This window comes from Apteryx mantelli, chromosome 18 (assembly GCF_036417845.1).
Source record: "Apteryx mantelli isolate bAptMan1 chromosome 18, bAptMan1.hap1, whole genome shotgun sequence".
Lineage (NCBI taxonomy): Eukaryota > Metazoa > Chordata > Aves > Apterygiformes > Apterygidae > Apteryx > Apteryx mantelli.
Genome location: NC_089995.1, coordinates 1,576,066 through 1,598,650, shown reverse-complemented (window position 1 = coordinate 1,598,650; position 22,585 = coordinate 1,576,066). Strand labels below are relative to the sequence as shown.

At 51.8% G+C, this 22,585-nt stretch overlaps 1 protein-coding gene across 2 annotated transcripts in view; it reads left to right on the top strand.

Moving 5' to 3' along the window:
• Window positions 1-1,365: 1,365 nt before the first annotated feature.
• The window catches only part of TP53INP2 (tumor protein p53 inducible nuclear protein 2), a 28,212-nt gene continuing 6,992 nt past the window's right edge, over window positions 1,366-22,585 (top strand). For both annotated transcript variants that reach the window (XM_067307566.1, XM_013961532.2), the window contains exons 1-2: window positions 1,366-1,589; window positions 19,252-19,616. In XM_067307566.1, coding sequence (XP_067163667.1) covers window positions 19,493-19,616 — 124 coding nt within the window. In that variant the 5' untranslated portion in view covers window positions 1,366-1,589; window positions 19,252-19,492. The remainder of the gene's footprint in view (window positions 1,590-19,251; window positions 19,617-22,585) is intronic.

The window sequence follows — 22,585 nt, the reverse complement described above, 5'->3', positions numbered from 1 at the left end:
AGCATTTTTGGGGCTGCAACACTCGTGGGATACCCCTGGTTACAGTTCACACGTACCAGTGATTGCTACGAGCCACCACAGCTCTTTAAGCAACGCAGTTGTTCTGAAGTCAGAGGGCCATTGCCAGGGACTTTCAGCCCGTCAGTCCTGTCCAGCCCTTTCATTTGTGCCTGATCAAAGTTTCTCTCTTTGAATGAGGCCTCATCAGCGTAATGGGGAAAAGGGGAAATGAGTGACCAACTGAGCCCAGAGGCTGCTTAACCTCAAGAAGCCTCACGCTTCTGTCCCTCATACCCTCTGTCGTGTAATGCCCCTTGCAGTCGTTTCCTCCAGCATTTGGTCCAGGAGGCCAGGCACATCTTATCGTCCCCACCGCTTCCTGCCTCCCCCCGCTTCCTTGGGCCACTGCCTTCCCTGACACGGGCCTGGTTGCAGTGGGATGGGCTTTATTTCTTCAGCTGTTCTTTTTTTGATGCATTTCCTCCTTCTCTCCACTCCCTTTGTTTCCTGACTCAGGAGGTCTTTCCTCAAATAGACTTAATGTTCTTCCTGCTCTTAGCTTGCTCCCTGTTCAACAGCAGCTGTTCCAGAACCACCTCATCCCTTTCCCATGGAGTTTGCCATTGAATTCCTAGAGCCACACTCTGGCAGCACCCAAACTCGGAGCCAAGACCAGGCGCCCTACGGCCAAACGTTCAACACCAGCCTGGTGCCACCCAGCTCTGGCGCGCTGGTGCCCCCATCCCTCCTGCTCTGCTCCAGAGCTGAGCACCCCAACGAGGCAGCTCTGCTCCAGCGGCCGGGGGGAGCTTTGGGCTGGGCTCCCCCCACGGCCCTTTTGTCCCCCCACTTGCTAGCCAAGCCCCCGAGCCAGGAGACCCACCATGCTTCGGCAGGCAGCAGGCGAGGGCAGGGGGTGCCGCGCCCCGGCGGCATGGGAAACGGGGAACCCAGCACCAGCCGGGGCTGCCCCATGGGCAGGGCCGGTCCCTCAGGGGCCACATTGGGCGGGCAGGGAGAAGGAGGACAAAGAAAAACCACGGACCGCCTTCGGCCCGGTGCCCAGCGCGCCCCGGGCGATCGCGGCAGCTAGCGGTCACGGTGCCGTCCCGGGCGCCGCGGCAGCCCGCGGAGGCAGCGCAGCCCCCGCCGCGCCGCGCCGCGCCGCCCCCCCCGCGGGCCCCGCGCTCACGTGGGGCGGTGCCGGCTCCCCCCGCCCGCGGCTCCGCCCCGCCCCGACCGACGCCGCTCCCCATTGGCTGCTCCGCGGCGGCTGCTCCTCCGGCGGCGGGCGGGCCCCTTTGTGACGTCACAATCAGCTGTTTGAACGTTCTAATTTCTGCTCCAGGATCAGCTGGGCGAGGAGCGACACCAGAGGATACAGCGGCGGCTCGGGCGCGCCCGCCGCTCGGCTCTTCTCGCCTCTGCTTTGGGGGGTGTTTTTGGTTCGTGTTTTTTTTTCTTGTTGTTTTCAATTAAAACTACCTCAACAGGCTCTACCTGAAGCTGGTGCTTTACTATATTTAAAATCTCGTAGGCTTTCTCGTGGTGTTCTTGTTTACAAAGCAGCCGATGATATTAAAGGCAAGGTAAGTGTCTCTCTCCGTGAGCCGCGGCCGTGCGGGGCCCCGCGGGCGGGGGCCTCGGGTGGGCGCTTCGGCTTTCGGCGGTTTTGCTCGGTTGACGCTTTGGGGTGTGCGGAGACGGGGCCACCTCTCCTCCCGGTGTGCGGAGCCCGGCAGGGGGCTGCTGGCGGGGCAGGGCAGGGGGAAGCCCGAGGGGCTGCTGGACGGCAGGGAAGGGCGGGTGGCCTCCGGGTGTTTGCAAACAGAGCTCCCAGTCCGGATGACCCGAGGGAAAGGAGCGTTGTGCGTGCGGGGAGAGGCTATGGCTGACCTCAGAGGCCCCCTTCCGCTCGGTTCGCCGGCAGCGACGGAGAGAAGGAGTGGTGTCACGGCAGGGTTGAGGGCAAATCGCCCGGTTAACCCCTAAGCCCCCCTGCAAAGGGCGGCGGTTTTGCCTGGCTTTAAACAAAAGGATCACTTGGTGGGCAGAAATAAGGCACGGCGGCCCTGTCCCTGCCTGCCTCGGCAGCAAGCAGGGACCTTTTGTCTGCTTTCTCAGAGGGGGACGCGGCGGTGTCCAGGCGGGGGCCGAGCAGGGACCCGGTCGCCGGCGGCGAGTGGGAAGCGCCCGTCGGACTTAGCCGCCGGGTAGGGTGGGGGGGCGCAGCGCTGGCCCGGGGCCGGGCGGGGGACCGGGGGCCGGGGCGCCGCGGGGCAGCGCCGGGGGTGCCGCCGCGCCTCCCCTCCCCCCCCCCGCGCCTGTTGTTTGTTTCTTCATCCCCGGATTAAGACTCGAGGCTGCTCTCTGCTCCCATTGGCTCCTCAGTATTGGAAGGCTATAGTGACGTGTGCGTGATTTGCATATGACATTGAGACGTCACAAGGCCAGCGCACCCCCCCTCCGCGGCGCGCTGTCCCGCCGTGACCCCGCGGCGCAGCCCGGCCGGGGGCCCTGGGCGACCTGCTGGCGGGCAAGCCCGAGCCGCCCGCTGTCCTCCCCGCCGGGAGGCTGCGGAACAAGAGCGCAGCTCCGGCAGGGAGCTGGGGCACGGGGAATGCCAAGAGAGGCTGGAAAATGTCCGATGGTAAATAGTGTTTAATGTATAACCAGCCAGGCTGCCCCGAGATTGGATTGCACCAGTAGCGGCATGCTGCATAAATAGAAAGTTATTTTAACATCTTTCCGGTGTCTGTACAGCTGTTTCATAGAACTGCCTTACCAATGTGTCTCTGCAAATCCAATCTAAAAATTCTGTGTTTGTTCTCTCCCCCTCCCCCCAGCAAGTTTCAAATGTACAAGTGTCTCCCACTTGAGCTCAGAGTTGACAGTGTTTTCATTAGAGATTTGTTTTGGTAAAAAATGCTGCTTTTTGAAAATGGAATGTAAATATAGCTGTTTGTATTTACATATCTACACTTTGTATTTAACTAATTGCTTTCTAGCAAATAGTTGAAGTTTTGAATACCTAGATCTTTACATCTTGATTCAGCAAAATACTTAAGCTTGTTCATAAATCCCGTTAGTTTTAATGAGCTTTTGGCGTGTGCATGAATGTTTCATTAAGTTTAACTACCATGAATAAGGAACCATGAGTGTGTATTGCTTGGGCCAGGTGAGGAAAGATGCAGGCCCTGGCAAGCTCAGATGGGTGCTGCAGCCTCCCTGGTGCTACAGAGGCTTACTGCAACCATCGCAGCCACATGCCTCTCTGCACTGCAGCTGTGTTTTGGGGTGGTGAGCCTGAGATGTAGCGGATGCTATTCTTATTACCATTCAAAATACACCTGCTTTGGAGTACATCAAAAATGCCAGAAGTCTCAGAGGGCTGGCTTTTTTTAATGGATTTTTTTTTTGCCTCTTAGCTAGGTACCTAAGTGGGATGGCCAACACTACAAGTCCCTGGGAACTAGGTGGGGTTTTTTTGTATGTGGGTTTTTTTCATTTTTTAACTTGCTCCCACCTGTGGGATCTCCTCAACTGAAAAATTGACTGCTGGACTCTATGGCGTGTAACTTTTTTTATGAAACATGTTAAAATGGGCATTATTGCTCTCACTTTTTATTCATACATGCACACACATTTCTTCTTTTACAGGCAAGATACAGTCTTCTTTAGAGACCCTAACCAAAGACACAGGCACCTTGGCTTGAAGGTTGTTCAGAAATACCCCTTGCTGACAATGGACACCAGCAAGGGCTGAGCTGAGCAGGTGCCAAATGCTGTGTCTTACGAATTTGGCCAAGGTATTGCTGTGATAGGAAACCATTACTTTTTCTCCACCAGGCTTGGTTTCCGAAGTGCCGAGAACAAACTTCTCTAAACCTTTTCCTCTCTGCTTTTTTGTTTTTCTTCCTTTCTCCAGACAGAAAGGAGAGATCTCTGCTTTAAAATCATTGTCACCATTAGTAATACTTGGGCTTGCATTAGATTAGTGATTATCTGGAGGAATACAAAGGGAGGAAAAAAAATAGTGGAAGTTTTTCCTTCAAGAATAATCTTAAACCAGTATCACCTGCTCATACCAAGACTGGAAAAACCTGAGGCATTAACTCTTAGATAAGAGCTTTTTAGTGCTAATTGTACAGCATGTCCTGCATAGGCAAGTCTTGTGCTGACACATGTGGCCCCAAGGAGGCTCAGAACAGACCTTATGGTGAAATTAGGGCTTCTGCATTATGGAAGTCCAGCTTTCCAATTAGTATTCAACCTCGCGTGATTTACATAGGGTGTAACTTTTGGGCTGTTCACCTCTTGATATGTATGCACACTCCTAGCGATATTTTACATGGTGCATCCCAGAGAGGAAAATATCTGGGCTTTCAAAAAGTCGTATGATGACCCCTGGCAAATCTAAAATTTCTGCTTGTTGAAATACTGCTGGCCACCAATGTTTTTTTCCAGGGCTCTGTGTAGTTGTATGCAAGGGCTTCAAACAGTAATAGATTAAATTTGTCCTTGGGGCAATGACCTTTCCTGTAGCAGTGTTAGACAAGGGACTGAATATGTGTTACGCTGTAAGTGAATGCCCAGGCATTTACACCAGCTCCAGGAGGAACACCCTCCCTTTCTACTACCTTGAGCCCCTGCTCTTCAGGTGAGATTTGGAGGAGCCTGTAGGGAACACTGACAACACTAAACTCCTGGGCAGGGCAGAGCAAGGAGCTTTCTTGTATTGCTGCCAGCTGCATAGGCCCTTTTTGCAGAGATTACGTTGGCACTTGGGTACTTTCTGTGCTGTGTGGGAGGTTTGTTTGTCTCGAGTTTTGCTTGGTTTGTGTGGTGAAACTAGATGATCGGTGCGATCAAAGCCAAACAGGTTGCTTCCCATTCATGGTAAAAGTCTAGCAGTAAAAACTTTTCTTCCTCTCATATTTTCTATTACCTGCCTTCTCTCATTTTTCACTACGAGGCAGTGGAAGAGGCTCCAATCCTGAACTGGCCTCTGGTTTGATGGAGTCTGTCTGCACATGCCAGCAGCAGGCTTGGGGTCTGGCTCTGCCCATCCTGCTGGTGTGGCCAGAGCTTCTCCAGGGAAACCCCTTAACTCAGGCTGCTAGGGAGGCAAATGGATAAATGCTGGAGCTGTGGTGCAGATGTCTCCAGCAGTACCCAACTCACTGTGTTAATCCAGCCCTGCGAAACTCTCCTGAAGGTGTACAAGTCCACAAACAGTTTGGTTCCCTTCCCTTGGCTAGTGAGGGACAGAGGACAGTGCCAGGATGCTTTACTGGCCTTTTCTGGGGTGGTGAGCAGAGCTCACCCTCTGAGCTGTGTATCTGAGCCCTGCTGGGCTGGGACAGGGCCCTGATGTGTCTGCTCTGTGTCCCAGGCACGTTGCACAGAGCTGCTCCTCTCCTGTGAGGCTTGGGGCTGCCTGCCATGGTGTCTGCAGGCCCATGTTGAAGAGCTGCTGTTGCCTGATGGCCACTGGCAATTCTGCTAGTGCTTCTCAGACGTGACCTTTAGGATCCTGTGGAGTTAATTTCCTTCCCAAACATCTCATCCTAACTGCTTTAGGGGGGTGAAGGGGGTTGATCCAAGGGGTTTCCTTCTCTTCATGTTTCAGTGATGGTTTTAGGATTTTGATTAGCACTGCAGGGAGAGAGCAGCCTAGGATGCACATGTCTTAATTTGGTAAAATGAGTTGAAAATAACAGGCATTGGAGGTATAAATCAGGTGCATTCCTCCAACACACTTGGGAAAGGTTGTGATGACTGCACAGGGTATTCTTAGCTCTGCTGAGGAAGGACCATTTCTGCTGTTTGTCATCAGTATCCCTCCTGCTGCGTAGTATTTATGGAAAGTTTCAGGGAGCCTGATGCCATTTCCAAGCAGAGTTGTTGTTACTGCAGCCTGTGACTAGGGATCTGCCATTCCTGATAACTGCAAAGCTGAGACTCCCACTCCAGTGGGATCCTTGCACATCACAGGGCTTTGTTGCGGTTTCTTTTGCCTATTCTTAGCTCCCAGTGTTATTTGCAGTGACAGTGACTCAGAAAAACTAACTATTGTGTAGAGGTCTCTTGGAGGGGAAAAAAAAAACCTCAATACATCATGGTTGTCTTACTCCTACTTTAACTCTTTTTTAATATCCTCCAAGTTTTAAGAATTTGACAGTTGGAATTTCTGGAAGAGTTCTGATAAACTCAGTTCTTTAAAAAAAAACCTATCTGTCCCCAGGTGAGTGTCACTTGTAAGCTGTCTCCCCTTGCTGACAGTAGCAGGCCTGGAATAGGGTTGCTGTTCCAAGTAAGGGGCATGGTCTAATTGTAGAAGCCCAATAAGGTTGGCAGCTGTGCCATGGAGGTGACCCAGCCTTGTGGCTGGGAGCCAGGCAGGGTGGAGGGACAGCCATGGCAATGCAGACAGGTTTGGAAATCACAGCACTAGGACTGTGGCAGAGGAGCTCAGAAGTGATAGCAGCCTCCTTCTGCTCACACTGCTGAGGGCAAGGAAGGGTTAAGACAGGCCAGGTCATCTCTTGAGACAGGACTTCATTCCTCAGCAGATGCCAGCCTCAGATGGAGGCTGTAGTTGTACCCTTGCTTGGGAGGAGAGCTGCTCTGAGGCCTTGGGTCTCAGACCTTTCCCAGACCCCTTATTTCATGCTAAACAGCTTGGTGGCCACTGTGTCAGGGCTGAAGGTGGTGGTGGGGGGAGTAAATGAAGCTTTTGTCCATCCACCCAGTGCAGCACAATGCACAGATCCCCTACTGTTTAATGCTCCCTAGACCCTTTCTCACATGGGGTGCAAGGATCCTGTCGTTATAGCACACAGGCTGTGTGGACTAGATGTGGAAGGGGGTGGCTGGACTTTTTACTGAGTTGCAGTGCTCCCACAGGGCCCTGCTCCCTGGTGAAGTCTGGGTTCCACACAGGACTCCATCTCCTGAGGAGCACCATGCAGGCCTCCTGGGGCAAGGCAGAGCATGTGGGCTCACCCAAGCCTGCAGGGTGCTTACTACCCAAGTGCTGGTGCTGCCCAGCCCTGTTTTGCCCTGGAGCTGGTTGTGTTTCCTCAGCAGATATAGTAAGTCTTACAGATACAGCATGAGATAGAAGAACCCATCTGAGCTCTGACCAGCTCTGGCCACTGGAGATGCAGAGAAGTTGCCTCCCAGCCCAAATTGATTCTGTAGGCACCTTTTCTGCCTAGTTACAGGTACTGCTTAGACAGCAGGTTAGTTGTAACTTAAATCCAGTTCTAGAGACACTTCCAAGTCCCTTCCATGAGGCTGCCTACCCTGGTTCCACTGGTGTAAATGGGGCAAATGTCTGCTGCAAAAAAAGCAGAGGCTTTCCAAAAACCTGAAAAAATTAGGAGCTTTATCTGCTGATGTCTGTGTTGCATCCCAGCCAAAGAAGGGCTTGGTGATAGGCTGTGCAGGGACTGTGATGCCTTGGGGTTGTCTTGCTGTCCAGATGCTGCTGGCAGCAGCTGGCCAAAGAGTCTTTTGCTGTGTTAAGGGGTGAGAGAGCCACTCCCATCCTTCACTGACAATGATGCTGGATATTTGGTATTTTTCTGTGGCCTGGAGCTAATTAAGGATGATGCACTAATCACATTGGCTAGGAGCTGTTTCCAGTTAGGGTGGAAGGGCAATAAAGAGTCTGCTCCTGCCTCTTTAATGCAGTGTTGTCAAGAATTTCAGAGTGAATGGAATAAAGTGAGGGTTAGGATTAAAGATCATTTTGGTACCTGTTGGTCTGCTAGGGTCTAAGTACTGTTTTCATCCCTCAGGTTTTATTCCAAAGGCTTTCCCAGCTGTGCCTACAGGAATATCACTTGTAGCTCCCCAAATGCAACCACTTCTCAGATGGAGAGTGGGGCAATGGCCAGCCCTGGCAGAGGTGCAAGGGCGCACATGAAGCCTTTGCACTCTTCCCATGGAGGCCTGTCTGATCACACTGTCTGTCCATCTGCCCAGTGCTTGTGCTCTGGCTAGGACAGGCAGCCAAGGCAGAGTCTGGCCAAGCAACCCAGGGCAACCCTTTCTCAGGAAATTGCAAGTCACTGTGCACAGGAGAACATCCTGTCTTTGAGGCTTTGCCTGAAAGCTTGCGCACTACAGGGAGCTAGTTGTCAGTCTTTCAAGCTTTACAAGATGAGCCAACCTACCCAAGGTCCTGTTTGGGATCCCAGGGTCCCCAGGCGTTTCAAACCTGTCCTGCAGTGAACTGAGCTGTCCCTGAGGCATCTTGTGTTTACTTTGGATTATGTTATAAAAACCCAGGCCTTGTAGGATGTTCACTGCCTCCCACTTGGATGCTGATAAGGGGGAAGAGATTAGGCTTTAAAATGATCGTGTTGCCCAAAAGGACTTGCTAAGCTATTAGCTGTGGATGTGTCTCCACTGCAGTGCTAGCTTGGGAGTTTCCAGGGTGAGGGAGCTCCCTTGCTTTATCTGAGGGGCTGATTCTACAAGCTTTGCCCTGTGTGTGTAATTTGGCCTTGCCATGTGTGCAGCAGGGTGCAGCTCTCAGAAACAAGCACATGGTTTGCCTCCAGAGAAGAGCTGCTGCATAGCCACCAGCACAGGATGCTCCTCTTGTCCTGTGGGGAGCCACAAAGGTGGGAGCTGGCACCCCAAAGTTCTCTTCAGAGGCCCCGGGCCATACTCAGTTATGAACTTGCTGCAACTTGGCATAAAGAAGCTGTTGAAGCCAAGAGGAAACAACAGAAATGCAGCACTGAGGTGAAGAGATGCCAGTGGGGAAGCAGAACAGTTAGGATGGGCAACTGAAGTTCATATGTTTCAGCTTCTGGCTATTCCATTGATATGCCATATGATTTTTTTGGGGGGACCAGTCTCTAAACATCCTGGTGCCTTGGGAAATAAATTCATGCCCAAGAGTAAGGAAGATTGAGCATCAACTAATGTCTGAAGTACTTTGCTATTGTCCAGTGAAAGTGGCTGTCAAATTTTTTTTTAAGGAGGCTTTGCATTCTCTATTTTGACTGCCTAGTTTATTATGTGACTTTTAAAACCCCCCTAGAGGATGAACTTCTTGTCTGGAGCCCTCTCTAGGCAAAGTCTGTAGGGTGTAAAGGAGAGACCCAAGGGGCAGCACTCCTTTGCTTCATGACAGGCTGTCAGACAGATTCTTTGAGCCCCAATGGGATGTCCTGGGGGAAGGCAGCACTAACTGCTGACTGGGTTTTGGCAGAGCTGTAGCTTGCAGAGGCAGCCAGTAGTCCAGCAACAAACTGCTAGACTGACTTTCTGAGATAAAATGGAAAAATCTTTCTGACTCAGACCTTGGCCTTAAGTAGCTACTTGAGTGTTTTGCTGGATGAACTTCCTCTTGCAGCAGTACTGGGACTACCAGCTTCCTAGTCTGCCTCAGATATGCCAGCTCTTCTGTCTCCATGATCTCCAAGAGCTGTTAGTTGGCAAAGGACTGCAGAGGGAGCAGGGCGTTGAGCTGTCTTTGCTGTAGTTTGACATAAAAACCTGAAAAAAGTAATCTGTCTGGAATTTTTATGAAGTCCAGGCATGTTTTCAAGGTCCTTCAAGGTGCCCTCCTGAGAGAGGCTGGTTTGGGCTCTAGTATCCCTGGCTCTTCCAAGCCCACTTCAGCCCTGTTGTATCGCTCTGAGAAGCTGCACAGTTATGCTGAGGTCATCTTTGGCCTGACGCTTTTGCTTGCCTGGAAGTGCCACTGGGCACAGCTGCCCCCACTAAAAAAGGCACATAAGCCTGCTCTTGGGAGTCTCCCACTTGAACCTACAACAGGATGTGGCTACCTGTGGTCCTGAGGGCTTGGAGTCCCTGTTGGTGCCACATGCAGACTGGCCCAGGATTCTGCATGCTCCCTGCCCTGTTCCCCTTCTGCTCAAGGTTTTTAGGAAGATCAAACATCCTGAAGTCCTAAGATATCAAGAGTGTTTTTTGGGGGGCACTAGAATTTCTTCCATGAACTTTGCCCACACTGCTCCCTGTTTCCCTTTTCAGCCTGAGACCTGGCTGTTGGCCACGACCTCTGCTTTGGCAATTACTGGGGCGAGATATGCTGCGCAGGGGATGTGATCCATCTTCAAGGCTGTGTTGACTAGGAAAATCCATGCATGTGGCCCCTGAAGAAACTCAACTGACTTCTGCCCTTGGCAAGCTGGAGTATATTTAACAAATGTGCTCCAGCCACCTGCTAAATTTCAGATTGGTTGTAATGCCTGCTTGGAACAAGTAGGGAGCTCTGAGAAATGGCATGGAACAAAACCACTGGCTGTGACTGTTTTTACTGCTGACTGCAGGGCAAGCCTGGCTGTCCTTCTCCAGCCTGGCTCAAGGAGGGCAGACTAGAGCTCAGCTCACTCTTCTTGCTCCTAATGCTCACATTTTTCCCACTGTGTGGAAAATCTCCACCACAGTCAGTGTGTAGAGCATTTGAGATATAGCTGAACAGTCTATTTTCCATTCATTACTTAACAGAAATATTGGCCCCTGTCTTTGTTTCCCTAACTTATATTGTCAAATTCTGTGCTCCAGGAAGGAGGATGTCTGAGTAGTTTAATTGTGATAGCACTCCAGAAGGACGACTGAAACCCCATGGGCTTTCCTCATCATGGCTATGATCAGGGTCCCAGGGTGAGGGGTGCCTTAGCTCAGCTCTGCCAGAGCCTGCAGATCTTTCTGTAGTCAGAGAAAATGACTGTCATTTCTCAGTGCCCCCAAACCACCCTCCTCCCCCCCCCCCAAAAAAAAAAAAAAAGTTTAGTGCTTTAAAGGGAAGCCAGAAAGCCTTTTAGGACAAGGAGCGGGGAATCCTTGCTGACCTCCAATTCATTATGCCAGGAGACTCCTTGAGTCCCAGCCAAGTGCGTTTTGAACAAGCTGTCCTAGCTGTACCCATCTCATTTAACTGCAAACTCTTCCCCCACATCAATCTCAGCACAGGATGTGTGTGGAAAGAATGAATCATGGCTGTGGCAGGGGGAGTGGAGATATCCCAGAGGGAACTGGGCCTGTTTAGCCTGGAGAAGAGAAGACTGAGAGGGGATCTTATTAATGTATACAAATATCTGAAGGGAGGGTGTCGAGAGGATGGAGCCAGACACTTTTCAGTGGTGCCCAGCAACAGGACATGAGGCAATGGGCACAAACTGAAACACAGACAGTTCCATCTGAACATGAGGAAATACTTCTTCACTGTGAGGATGAGAGAGCACTGGAACAGGTTGCCCAGAGAGGTTGTGGAGTCTCCTTCTCTGGAGATATTCAAAACCTGCCTGGACGTGATTCTGTACAATGTGCTGTAGGTGACCTTGCTTGAGCAGGGGGGTTGGACTAGATGATCTCCAGAGGTCCCTTCCAACCTCAACCTCTGATTCTGTGTGTGGAGCCAGAGGGAGATGCAGGCTGGAGGGACAGGCCCACAAGCATCTGGGGACCTGGAGCTGTGCACGGCAGACCCATGTGTGCGCACATGTGTGGGTCCACCTGGCCTGCAAGTTATTCCTGTCCCAGAGCCTGTTGTTCAGGTATGGTACCTGCAGGCTGCCCTGGCCTGTGGGGAGTGGGCAAATAAAGGTAACTAGGGCCTGAGACATTCTAGAGAGGACTGCTAATGTCACGCTGCTGCCCCAGCTCTGTTAGGGAGCAGACATAGCTGGCCCTGAAAGCCAGGCAGGAAAAGGTATACAGATGATGGGTGGGATTCAGGGCTGCTTAGTGCTTCAGCACCCAATTCTGCATCCACTGAGGTCCAGGGCATCAGACTTGTGGGAGAAGGTTCCCGTGGGGGGGGGGGGGGGGTTATAAATTATTTTGCCATGTGGAGCAGGTATTGTGCCTCCTAATGCAACTAGAAGTGAGAAGCCCAAATGCATGGTTATCCCAGAATGGATAAATACAAGTGTGCCAGAGTCTCAGAACAGGAGCAAGCACCCAAACTCATGGCACTAATAACCATTTTGTGAATTTCTGCTGGCCCTGCTGGTCTGGGAGGGGCTGGATTTAAATGGCAGCAAAGATGCAGCTCTGCTGTGCAAGCCCTGCTTGGTCTCCCATGGAGCTGCCTTATGAATGAGCTGTGTTCCCACTCTCATCAACCAGCTAGTAGTTGGGGACCCTTCTCAGCACCTGCAAAGCCAAAATGCACCAAGAAAACCTTATCTCTGGCCTGGGAAGCTCGCAGGTCTTGTAGGAGGTCTTGAAGTACTGTGTCCAGTTCTGGACTCCTGAGTATAAGAGATATGGAACTACTGGAGTGAGTCCAGTGAGGGGCCATGGAGATGATGACTAGAGCATCTCATATGAGGGAAGTCTGAGAGAGCTGGGACTCTTCAGTCTGGAGAAGACTGAGGGGGGAATCTTATCAGTGTGTATAAGTATCTGAAGGGAGAGTGTAAAGAGGATGGGGCTGGACTCTTTTCAGTGATGCCCAGTGACAGGATGAGAGGCAATGGGCACAAACTGAAACACAGGAAGTTCTGTCTGAATCTAAGGAAAAAGTTTTTTACTGAGAGGGTGACTGAGCACTGGAAGAGCCTGCCCAGAGAGGCTGTGCAGTCTCCTTCCTTGGAGATATTCAAAAGCCCTCTGGATAGATTCCTGTGCAACATGCTCTAGGCGACTGCTTGAGCAGGGGGTTTGGACTAGATGATCTCCAGAGGTGCCTTCCAACCTCAACCACTGTGTGTTTCTGTGAGACTGTATGCTGCCTGGCCCAGCCAAGAGGTCCCACAGCTGGGTCCCATCTCTCTGCTGGCTCTAGCTCTGTGCGAGTTCCCCCTTGCTTGGAAATACCCCCAGGCCAAGTTGAGCTTTGGGGGACAGCTTTGTCCCTGCCCCAGAGAAAGTTGGAGGCTTTGTCTCATGTGGATGATGGAGCCATTTTTCATTCTCCCTTTCTTTTTCAGGGCTGCTTTGTGCTCTCACCAGAGCCCTTCTCTGCCTCTCCTGATGCTCCAGCACAAAGAGCCACCCCAGTCCAGCCATTCCCAGTTCATGAGCAGTGGGAGGAAGATGTTAATTAGATGAGCAGGTTGTAAATCCATTATGGCCCTTATTGAGAACAGACTAGGACTGGTGCAAACCCACCAGGAGCTGGGGCCTGTGCAGACATTAGGAAGCTCTCATGATGAGAGATCTCTCTTCCCTGTCTTGCACCTTTCCTCCTAATTGCATCTGCATGGATTGCAAGGGTATGGTAGTGTCAGCTGCAGTGCTTTCCTTTCAGGGCCATGGTAAAGCTCTGTTGCTCTCTGATCCCCAAGTGCTGGAGAGATACCTGGGGCAGGAAGGCATGTGTCCCAGGCAGAGTATGGTGCTGCTGCTTACCCCAGAGGTGTCTAGCCCTAGAGCCTCCCTTCCTAGCACAGTTTAGCTCTGAGTGGCCCCTTAGCCCTACTTTATAGATGCCTGAGCCAAAGCTTGAACTGTTGGAGAACTGGGACTCATGTGGACCCTCAGTGAGGCTCCCTGAAGCCATCTGCTCCCCTGAGTTGCCCAGTGGGTTCCTGGGGCCTCTCTGTCTTTCCTTGCTCTCCTGGTAGCTCTCTAGTGCCTGGCAGCCATGGGGTTCCCTGCCACTATGCCAGCCCCAGGCACTTTGTACCCCTCTGTACCCTTCCCATCCCAAGCTGCTTGGAGAAGCAGATCTTGACTTCTCCAGCAGGAACAGTGGGGTCCATTTGCTGCTGTGTAGGCTGGTGAAGAAGAATCCAGTACCCCATCCAAGTCCCACAAAGCCCTACAACATTCAGCTGATCTTATAGTCAGAGGTGTCCACTTTCCCAGCGCAAGTAGTGATGGGCTATTCCCTTCTACTATTGCTTGTTCCCAGGCCTTGTCAGAGGGTGAAGAGATGCCTTTATTCATAATCAAAATCTCTTATTTTGGAGGCAGGGAGCTGAAAAGTCCCTTTAGCCTGGGTGTTAAGCTCACTTTGTGAATGGGGAAGACCTGCTCCAGGCTTAAGCACAAGCACCCTCATGAAATGAGAAGGTTGCCATAAGCCAGCTCTGTGCTGTGGAACATCAGTAGGCTGAAATGAACAGCGGGGCTTGAGAGGACCTGGGCTGCAGGGCACTTGCGCTGGACTGAAATAGGGGACCTGGCAAGTGCTCTGGGTTTGGAGGGCCCTGATGCTCAGGGTGTGGAAGGGCCCTGTCCCAGAGCTGTGGCTCCAGGTTCAGGACTGCAGAATGTTTCTTTGGGACCTCAGCTCTCCATTTCTAGCCCTAATGGTTGTGAGAAAACCTCCAAAGGCCTTATGAAAACCTCTAATGACAGCTCTGAGAAACAGCTGCCCGCTTCACCTTAATGGGCTCGCTGTCTCCTTTGCTTTCTATTAATTTTTTTTTTTTTAAAGACACCAAACTGATGAAATGGGATTCTCTCACTAAAATGAATTTTGAGTCCTGGCAGCAGGGCCTGTAGCCTGGCTCTGTTATTTGTTTCAGTCTTTGAAGAGCTATAGCGTTTCCCAGTCAGCTGCACTGAAGCGTGGTGGCACCCTGACACCACTGTGGTGCCAGGCTCCTGCTCATCTCCCCAGGCCGTTGGTGCTGCTGCCTGACATGATGCTCCCTTGCCTTGGGGCTAGACCAAAGACCTGCTTCAAGAGCCAGAGCCTTTCCTCCTGCTGAGGGATTCTGACAAGCCTCTGAGCAGCCTTCTCCCAGCCTTCCTCCTCTTCTAGAGGGAATGTGGCAAATTTCCAGCCCTGTCTCCATCATGGGCTCATCTGGGGATTCCTCAGACCCAGGCTTCAGGGAGGACCTGTAGAGCTGCTTGCAGGCTCTAAGGCACCTTCCTTCAGAGATTGACAGAGCCATAAACCAGGGATTGCCCTCTAAATACACTAATGGCTATGGGCCAAGCAGGGCAATGCACACAGCTGTCCCAGCGAGGTGCTTTGCTTTTCCCTCTGTCTAGCTCTTGATGGCATTTTAATGCCCTTTTATGTCACTCAACTAAATACATTTTCTCCACGCTAATAATACTTTGCACCTTGTGTCTGCCATCTGTCTGTAGCTCTCCAAGAGCTTTAGGAACATTAATAAAATTGGATTCCTAACCTCTCCCTAAGCTGTAAGGACTTTGTTTCCCCAGCAATAAAACTATAGCGGTAATGAAGCATAAATAGCTAAGAGACTTGCCCGGACCCTGGCAAGCCAGACCCAGACAACAAGGCTGGGAGAAGGTAGTTCTTATCCTGCCTGGTGCTGTGCTGCTGCTGACAGGGGGTTGGCCCCTCACTGCTGCTGCCCAGTCCCTCCTGCACACTAGTACTGGTGTGGCCAGAGGACAGGACTGAGATCCAGGGCTCTAAGGCTGCCCCTACCTGCTCTGAAGGGCCTGCATGTGCATGGGGCACGCAGAGTGCATGTGGCAAGGGAGCAGCAGCTCAGAGCACTGTCTGCACTGGGAACTCCTGCCCTGTTGTCACTGCGTGTTTCCTGTCCCTTAGCCTGGTGAGACCGGGTTGGGGGGGGCCAGCATGGTGTGGCTGCCTCTGCCCCTTTGAGCCTGTGTTTCTGCCCTGTGGTGCTGGGTGGTGAGCTTTGGAGACTGTTCTAAAATAAGAGCATGGTATTGTCTCGGGGCAGTGTTGTGAAACAGCGGTGTGGGGAGTGGGGCTCATGTGTGACAGTGTCATCAGCCGCAGCTGGATGGTGGCAATGAGAACATGTGCAACTGCATTAAAAGAGCATCTCTGCAAATACACACAAAAATAACACATGACAGTAATAATTTTTAGAATTAAATCAACCTAAAGCAGATATCAGCACAGACAAATTTCAAGCAAAATGGTAGCAAGGTCTTTTGATGGGGAACAGAGCACTCTCTCTGTTTGGTGTCCCAAACCTCCCCAGAGCTATGCGGGGTGGCTCTCCTGATCTGCACTGGGACAGCTCCTCCCTCTGAGGCTGCTGTGTTGCGTTCCCCTGTTACCAAGTTGGTATCCAGGGCTATGAGGAGCCCTGCTCACTGCAAGCTGAGACAGGCCCTATCCCAGCGCTGGAGGACAGCGGGAGGTGGGCACAACCTTGCCAACAGCTTTGTTAGCTTTACAGATGAGGACTGTCTTGTGGCTACACTGAGCTTTCCTGTGCCTTGCTGTATGGGTAGGAGACACAAGAACGTGTAGTTCCTGAGGTTCCCCAGTGCTGGAGAAGGGCTAATGGTCACTGTGCAAACTGTTGAGATAGGTTAGGCTGTAACTGTCACTCCCTCCTGTTACTAGGCTGCAGGGCAGAGACTGGGCGTGCAGATCAGCCTCAGCAGTGCTGCTGGCAAAGGCTGTGGCTCCTGACAGGTGTTACTCACCTCTTGCCACCCTTCCCTTGTCCTGGTACGACACTGAGCTGAAAACTCCCGCCAGAAGGGAACTGGCCTGGTCACCGCTGGGACAGTTCCCCACTCTGACTCACCGTGAAGCACTAGTGCCAGCCCAAGGGAAGGTGTAGAAGGCTTGGAGTCTGTTCCCAGCCAGCTTTTATTTCTAATTAAAAAAAAAAAAAAAAAGTGTCCTTTGCAACTTCCCATCCTCCAGCTGCACAGTTTTGGTCCTTACCACATGCTTGCTAGTTTTTTTGGAAAGTAAGAAGCAGCAAGCCTGGCTGGACCATCTGGCAATCCAAGTGCCTGTTTTCTCGCTGGTCAGCTGCTGCCCACGTGGGGAGGTGTATATTCACAGAATGGTTGAGGTTGGAAGGGACCTCTGGAGATCATCTAGTCCAAAACCCCTGTTCAAGCACAGTCTCCAAGAGCAGGCTGTCCAGGACCATGTCCAAATGGCTTTTGAATACCTCCAAGGATGGAGACTCCATGATCTCTCTGGGCAACCTGTTTCAGAGCTGTCACCCTCACAGTGAAGAAGTTTTTCCTCATGTTCAGATGGAACTTCCTGTGTTTCAGTTTGTGCCCATTGCCTCTTGTCCTGTCGCTGGGCACCACTGAAAAGAGTCTGGACCCATCCTCTCTACACCCTCCCTCAGACACTTATACACATTGATAAGATTCTCCCTCTGTCTTCTCTTCTCCAGGCTGAAGAGTCCCAGCTCTCTCAGCCTTTCCTCATAAGAGAGAGGCTCCAGTCTCTTAATGACCTTAGTGGCCCTTCACTGGACTTGCTCCTGAAGCTCCATATCTCTCTTGTATTGGGGAGCCCAGACCTGGGCACAGTACCCCAGGTGTTGCCTTACCACTGCTGAGTAGAGGGGGAGGATCACCTCCCTTGACCTGCTGGCAATGCTCTTCCTAATGCAGTCCAGGATACCATTGACCTTCTTGGCTACAGGCGCACATTGCTGGCTCATGGTCAACTTGGTGTCCACCAGCACTCCCAGGTCCTTCTCCGCAGAGCTGCTCTCCAGTAGGTCAGCCCCCAGCCTGTCCTGGTGCATGGGGTTATTCCTCCCTAGGTGCAGGACCCTGCACCTTCCCTTTATTGAACTTCATGAGGTTCCCCTCCGCCCACCTCTCCAGCCTGTCCACATCTCTCTGAATGGCAGCACAGCCTTCTGGGGTATCAGCCACTCCTCCTGGTTTCATATCATCAGCAAACTTGCTGAGAGTGCACTCTGTCCCTTCATCCAGGTCATTGATGAAGAAGTTGAAGAAGACTGGACCCAGTACTGGCTGACCCCTGGGGGACACTGCTAGCTACAGGCCTCCAACTAGACTTTGTGCCACTGATCAGAACCCTCTGAGCTCTGCCATTCAGCCAGTTCTCAATCCACCTCACTGTCTGCTCATCTAGCATTACTTCAGCTTGTCTGTGAGGAGGTTATGAGAGACAGTGTCAAAAGCCTTACTGAAGTCAAGGTAGACAATATCCACTGCTCTCCCCTCATCTACCCAGCCAGTCATTCCATCATAGAAGGCTCTCAGGTTGATTAAGCATGATTTTGCCTTGGTGAAGCCATGCTGACTACTCCTGATCATCTTCTTGTCCTTCATGTGCCTGGAAGTGGTATTCAGAATTAGCTGCTCTATAACCTTCCCAGGGATGGAGGTGAGGCTGACTGGCTTGTAGTTCTCTGGGTTCTTCTTGCTCTTTTTGAAGTCTGGAGTGACATTTGCTTTCTTCCAGTCTTCAGGTACCTCTCCTGAATGCCATGACCTTTCAAAGATGATTGAGAGTGGCCTTGCAATGACATCAGCCAGCTCCCTCAGCACTTGTGGGTGCATCCCATCAGGTCCCATGGACTTAAGCATGTCCAGTTTGCTTAAGGAATCCCTAACGTGATCCTCTTCCATTAAGGGAAAGTCTTCATTTCTCCAGACTCTCTCTGGTTTCCAGGGCCTAGGTTTCCTGAAGGCCAGCCTGTTCAATGGGCTGCTTTGCCATCTTGCTATGAGTGAATTTTTTGGACCAACCCCTCTTGCACTGCAGCAATCACACTGACCCCCAGAAAGCTCACACCATGTAAATTCACATCCTGCAAAGCTTGAGGGGTGACCGATCAACCCCATCACATAGCTGTGAAGCATATCATCTCCAAAATGCAGACTACTTCTCTTGGAGGAAAGAGAAAAGGTGGGGATTACAGCCTTTTGGGCAGAGGGAGATGGTCTGCCATGGAGCAGAGAAACCCTTTTCTTGGAAAGTTTCCCCAGAAAGTCAACTGTGACTGATGCTTTCCAAGTCCTGGCACACTGGGGTCCTGGCCAGTCCCTACCCTTCCTCAGCACTAGCTCTTCATAACAACAGCAGTAGCAAAGATAACGTTTGACAGAAGAGTATGTTTCCTAAATGTGAGTGCCCCTTTCGCTGTTTGCCAGGGCAGGACAGAGAGGACCAGGGGCTTTTCCAAGGTCAGCTAGAAAAGCTAGAACAAGGCTGGGACCAAAACCTGCCCTTCTCCCCCACATCTGCTCTTCTCACATTCCCCATGTGTTGGCTGGTACAAATCTGAGTGTTGGCACAGCAATGGTGCTTGTTTTGTTGTCTAACATTGCGCAGGAGCAGCTGGGGCTGAGGGAAGAGGCTCTCTCAGGTCACAGTGTGGGCTTGGTGCAGGAAGCGGGATCCGGCACCAAGCCCGTCGCAACTGTGCTTTCAGACACAATATCATGCCCTCCAAAAAGTGAATGGCTGGAGCTACCAGTGGCAGAGATCAGTGCTAGAGTCACCTCTCTGTCCTCCACTCCAGCCCATCTGAGTCCGATGGGGTGCAGGAGGGTCAACCTTTCCAACGAGTCTGAATGAATTTCTCGTTTTTCTTACAGGCCTTTGCACTGAAGCCAAGTGAAGAACCTCAAAATTGCACTATACATCATTTAACTCAGCTAAGATTTTGCTAGCTGTGAAGCATCTCCTGCCACCGAAAAGGACTCTTCCACCAAGATAGATACCCTAAGCTCTGTTGTCCTTCCTGGCCCCTGCCTGTGACGCCTGTCTTCACGCTTTGAGGCCAGCACTCAGTAGTAGCTTCATTCTTCTTTCCTCCCATCAGACCATTCCCCAACCATGTTCCAGCGTTTCACCAGCCTCTTCTTCAGTGACAGCAACACACCAGAGGGCCTGGAGGAGCCCAAACACTTTGTCTCTGAGGAGGAGGAGGAGGATGGATGGCTCATAATTGATCTTGCAGGTGAGAAAAGCAAGGGGGATTGGTTTCACACAACCTGTGATGTATCTTGTTTCTCCAGAGCTGGCCAAATCCCTTCAGACGACATCAGACCTTGCCAGCAAACTCCAGCTGAGCTTCCATGACATGTGGTTAGCTCTGCCCTTTATCCCTCCTTCCCTGGTTCCCTCTCACCTTGTCCTGTACTCACGGCTCCCAGCCTGGGCCAGGCATAGAGATCTCTGTTGTCGTTGCAAAATACCCCAAGCTGACTCCTCTTCCTTTCTTTGCTCTCCCAGTGGTGATTCCTGACTGTCAGCCAGCTTGGGAGAAAATGAGTAACAGCAGCCACTTCCTGGGCCAGGCCATGGATGCTGGCTGTCTGCCTGGGAGCCTTCAGGCACTGCCACCCAGCTTCCCCAGGGACAGGAGTATCCCTCCTCACTCCTTTTTTATCTCCAAGCAGGCCCAGGGGGAAAGGTGTTCATAAAAAGACCACCAAACTTCAGATGAACAGAATGTGTCCCACTGGCCCAGCTCTTAACAGGGCACCCTGGACAGGATAGTGAGGGAGAAGGTCTAATGAGACCCAGCAGGAGGGGACAGGCCTGATTTTGCACCTTTGGAGGCAGTGACCAAGCTGTGCTTGGCACCAGGATGGTGCCTTCACCCAGCAGCACTGACCCTTGCCTTTGCAGGAGTCAGTGAAACCCTTTCATTAGCAGTTTTCAAATAGCTGAGAAAAGTATTCCTCTCAGAGCGTGCAGCTGGGATAAAATGCCCGATAGCTCTCTTCATGTGGCTGTAATCAAGGACAACCTAGCTTCAACCAGGCACAAATTCTTTAGCACTTAGAGGAGCCTGTTTGTGGATTATGGACCAGATCCAAGGATCTGCCCTGAAGAACAGTTTGCAGCTCCCAGAACTTACTCCTGTCCATTTAAACAGCAAGAACTAGAGATCAGGGAGTTCACCCATGATTTTCCAGTTCGTTCCTGCCTGCTGGGGGCTTGGTGGAGTGGAGAGATGCCAGCGCACACAGGCTGTTTGCCTGTGTGCTGGGTCAGAGTGGCATGACCTTTGCTAAGCAAGGCTGTGGCGTGGGCAGCGGTAGCTGCCGGCACACCTCCAGGTAGGAGCTGCCAGCTGCCTGGCTAAAGGCCAACCTCCATTGGCAGCCATGGATTGGTGTGGTGCCCAGTGTGGTCAGCTGCAGTGCTCAGCCATGTGCCCCTGCCCTCCCTGGAGCTAGGCTCTCTGGTTGTGTGAGTGCAAGGAAGAGTTAGGGCAGCCTTTTTTGCAATTTGCAGAAGATGCTTTTAGGGACAAGTCATGCCCTGTTAACTATCTCCAGAGCATTCTGATCGCAGCATGCCCTGCTGGGGTCTGCCCTGGCAGTCCTGCTTGGGGAGCAGCACTTTGCCAGGCTCAGCCCCAGAGGAGCTGGGCTCAACCTCTCCCCTGTGATACCCTGGCTGCAGTCAGTGCTTCCAGCTCCCCAGCCCAGAGCCTGCCTAGCAAGGGGGAAGGAAGGCTGGGTGTTCACCTTATGGCCTGCCAAAATGCAAACAAACCTGGAGTCTGTTCACCAGTGGGAAACCCTACTCCCCGGGCCCTGACAGTGAGCCAGGGAGGCTCACACAAGGGAGGGCAACGGCAGGTGATACTGCAGTGGGCAGAGGCCTACAGGGCTGTGTGCGGGACCCATGTATGTGTGGCTGCAGTGCTTTGTGTCAGCTATGGCCTCCTGGCTGAGGCTACGTCACTCCAGGGCCACCCTAACCTGTAGCAATCTAGCAAGCTCTGCTCCAAGTTTGGGTCATTTGGGGCCATCCAGGAGAGCAAATCTAGAACCTGAAAGCTCTTTTGAAAGGCTTTATCTTCACAAATCATTCCCAGCGCCCTTGCCAAGAGCTCTCAGACAAAGTTTGTTTGAAGCAATGTCATCGTATCTAGAGAAACCCTTGCCCTCTGGGGCTACCTGTTCTCAGGAACAGCTGAGACCATTCAGAGTCCCATTTGACACCAGACAGAGAGGTCAAATTCCTTGCGTGGAAAAGGGCTTCTTAATCTCCGTTAAGACGGTTTCTGCCTTTGCCTATTGTAAGCCTGATGACTCAACCATATGCAATGATAATTTTATGACCTTTTGCTTGCAAATTAAGCAGTGAACTTACACAAACAAGACTGTGTGCACTGCAGCCCCAGCCCTTGGATTTCTCCTTCTCAGCATTCAATGTTGTTTTTTACAGACTCTTGTTAGTCACAGTGCCCCAACCCAGGAGACTACTAATAGGTTTAGGAGGAGGGTTTAGTCCTCCCTGTTGCAGGCAGGGAGCTGTGCTGTTCTCTGCCGGCCCTCTGAGCAGCTTCTCACTGCCTGTCCCACATGTGCTGAGCAGAGCTCATTCTCAGGATGTGAATGTTCTTTAGTTTTTTTCCCCATGCACTGAGCTGGACAGGGCAACAGAGCACAGACAAGCCTGGGTTGGGGAGACAGGGACAGGGAAGCCCCACATGTCTGCCTGGAGCACTATGGAGCCCAGATGGAGGCAGAAGGGTGACCTGGGCAGCAGGTTTTCTTGGTGGCTTTTTTTAATCAGTTAGCCAGGTCCTTGGTGCAGGGCCAGCTTTCAGTAGTGTGTCATGGGGCCTGGCACCCCTGCTGCTAATCCCTACTGGCACCACTATTGCATTTTCCCTCAGCATTCCCCCTCCAGTGAGGGATCAATTTATTTCAGCTTTCTTCCTGAGCCTGGAGTTATGCAAAGCACTTCAAAAGCTAAGCCTGTTGGCTCCAGCCCCCATCCTTCAAGTTAAAGCCATGATGGCAGGCAAGCATGGCCCAGACTGGCTCACTCCCAGCAGCGAAGCAGCCTAGCAAACCTCCAAATAAGTTCAACATCAGCCAGGTCTTTGACCCAACATGTTGCAAAGTGCACCTGAATTAACCAGATCTCTTGGGAGCATTTCAAATGCCCCCTCTCACTCCA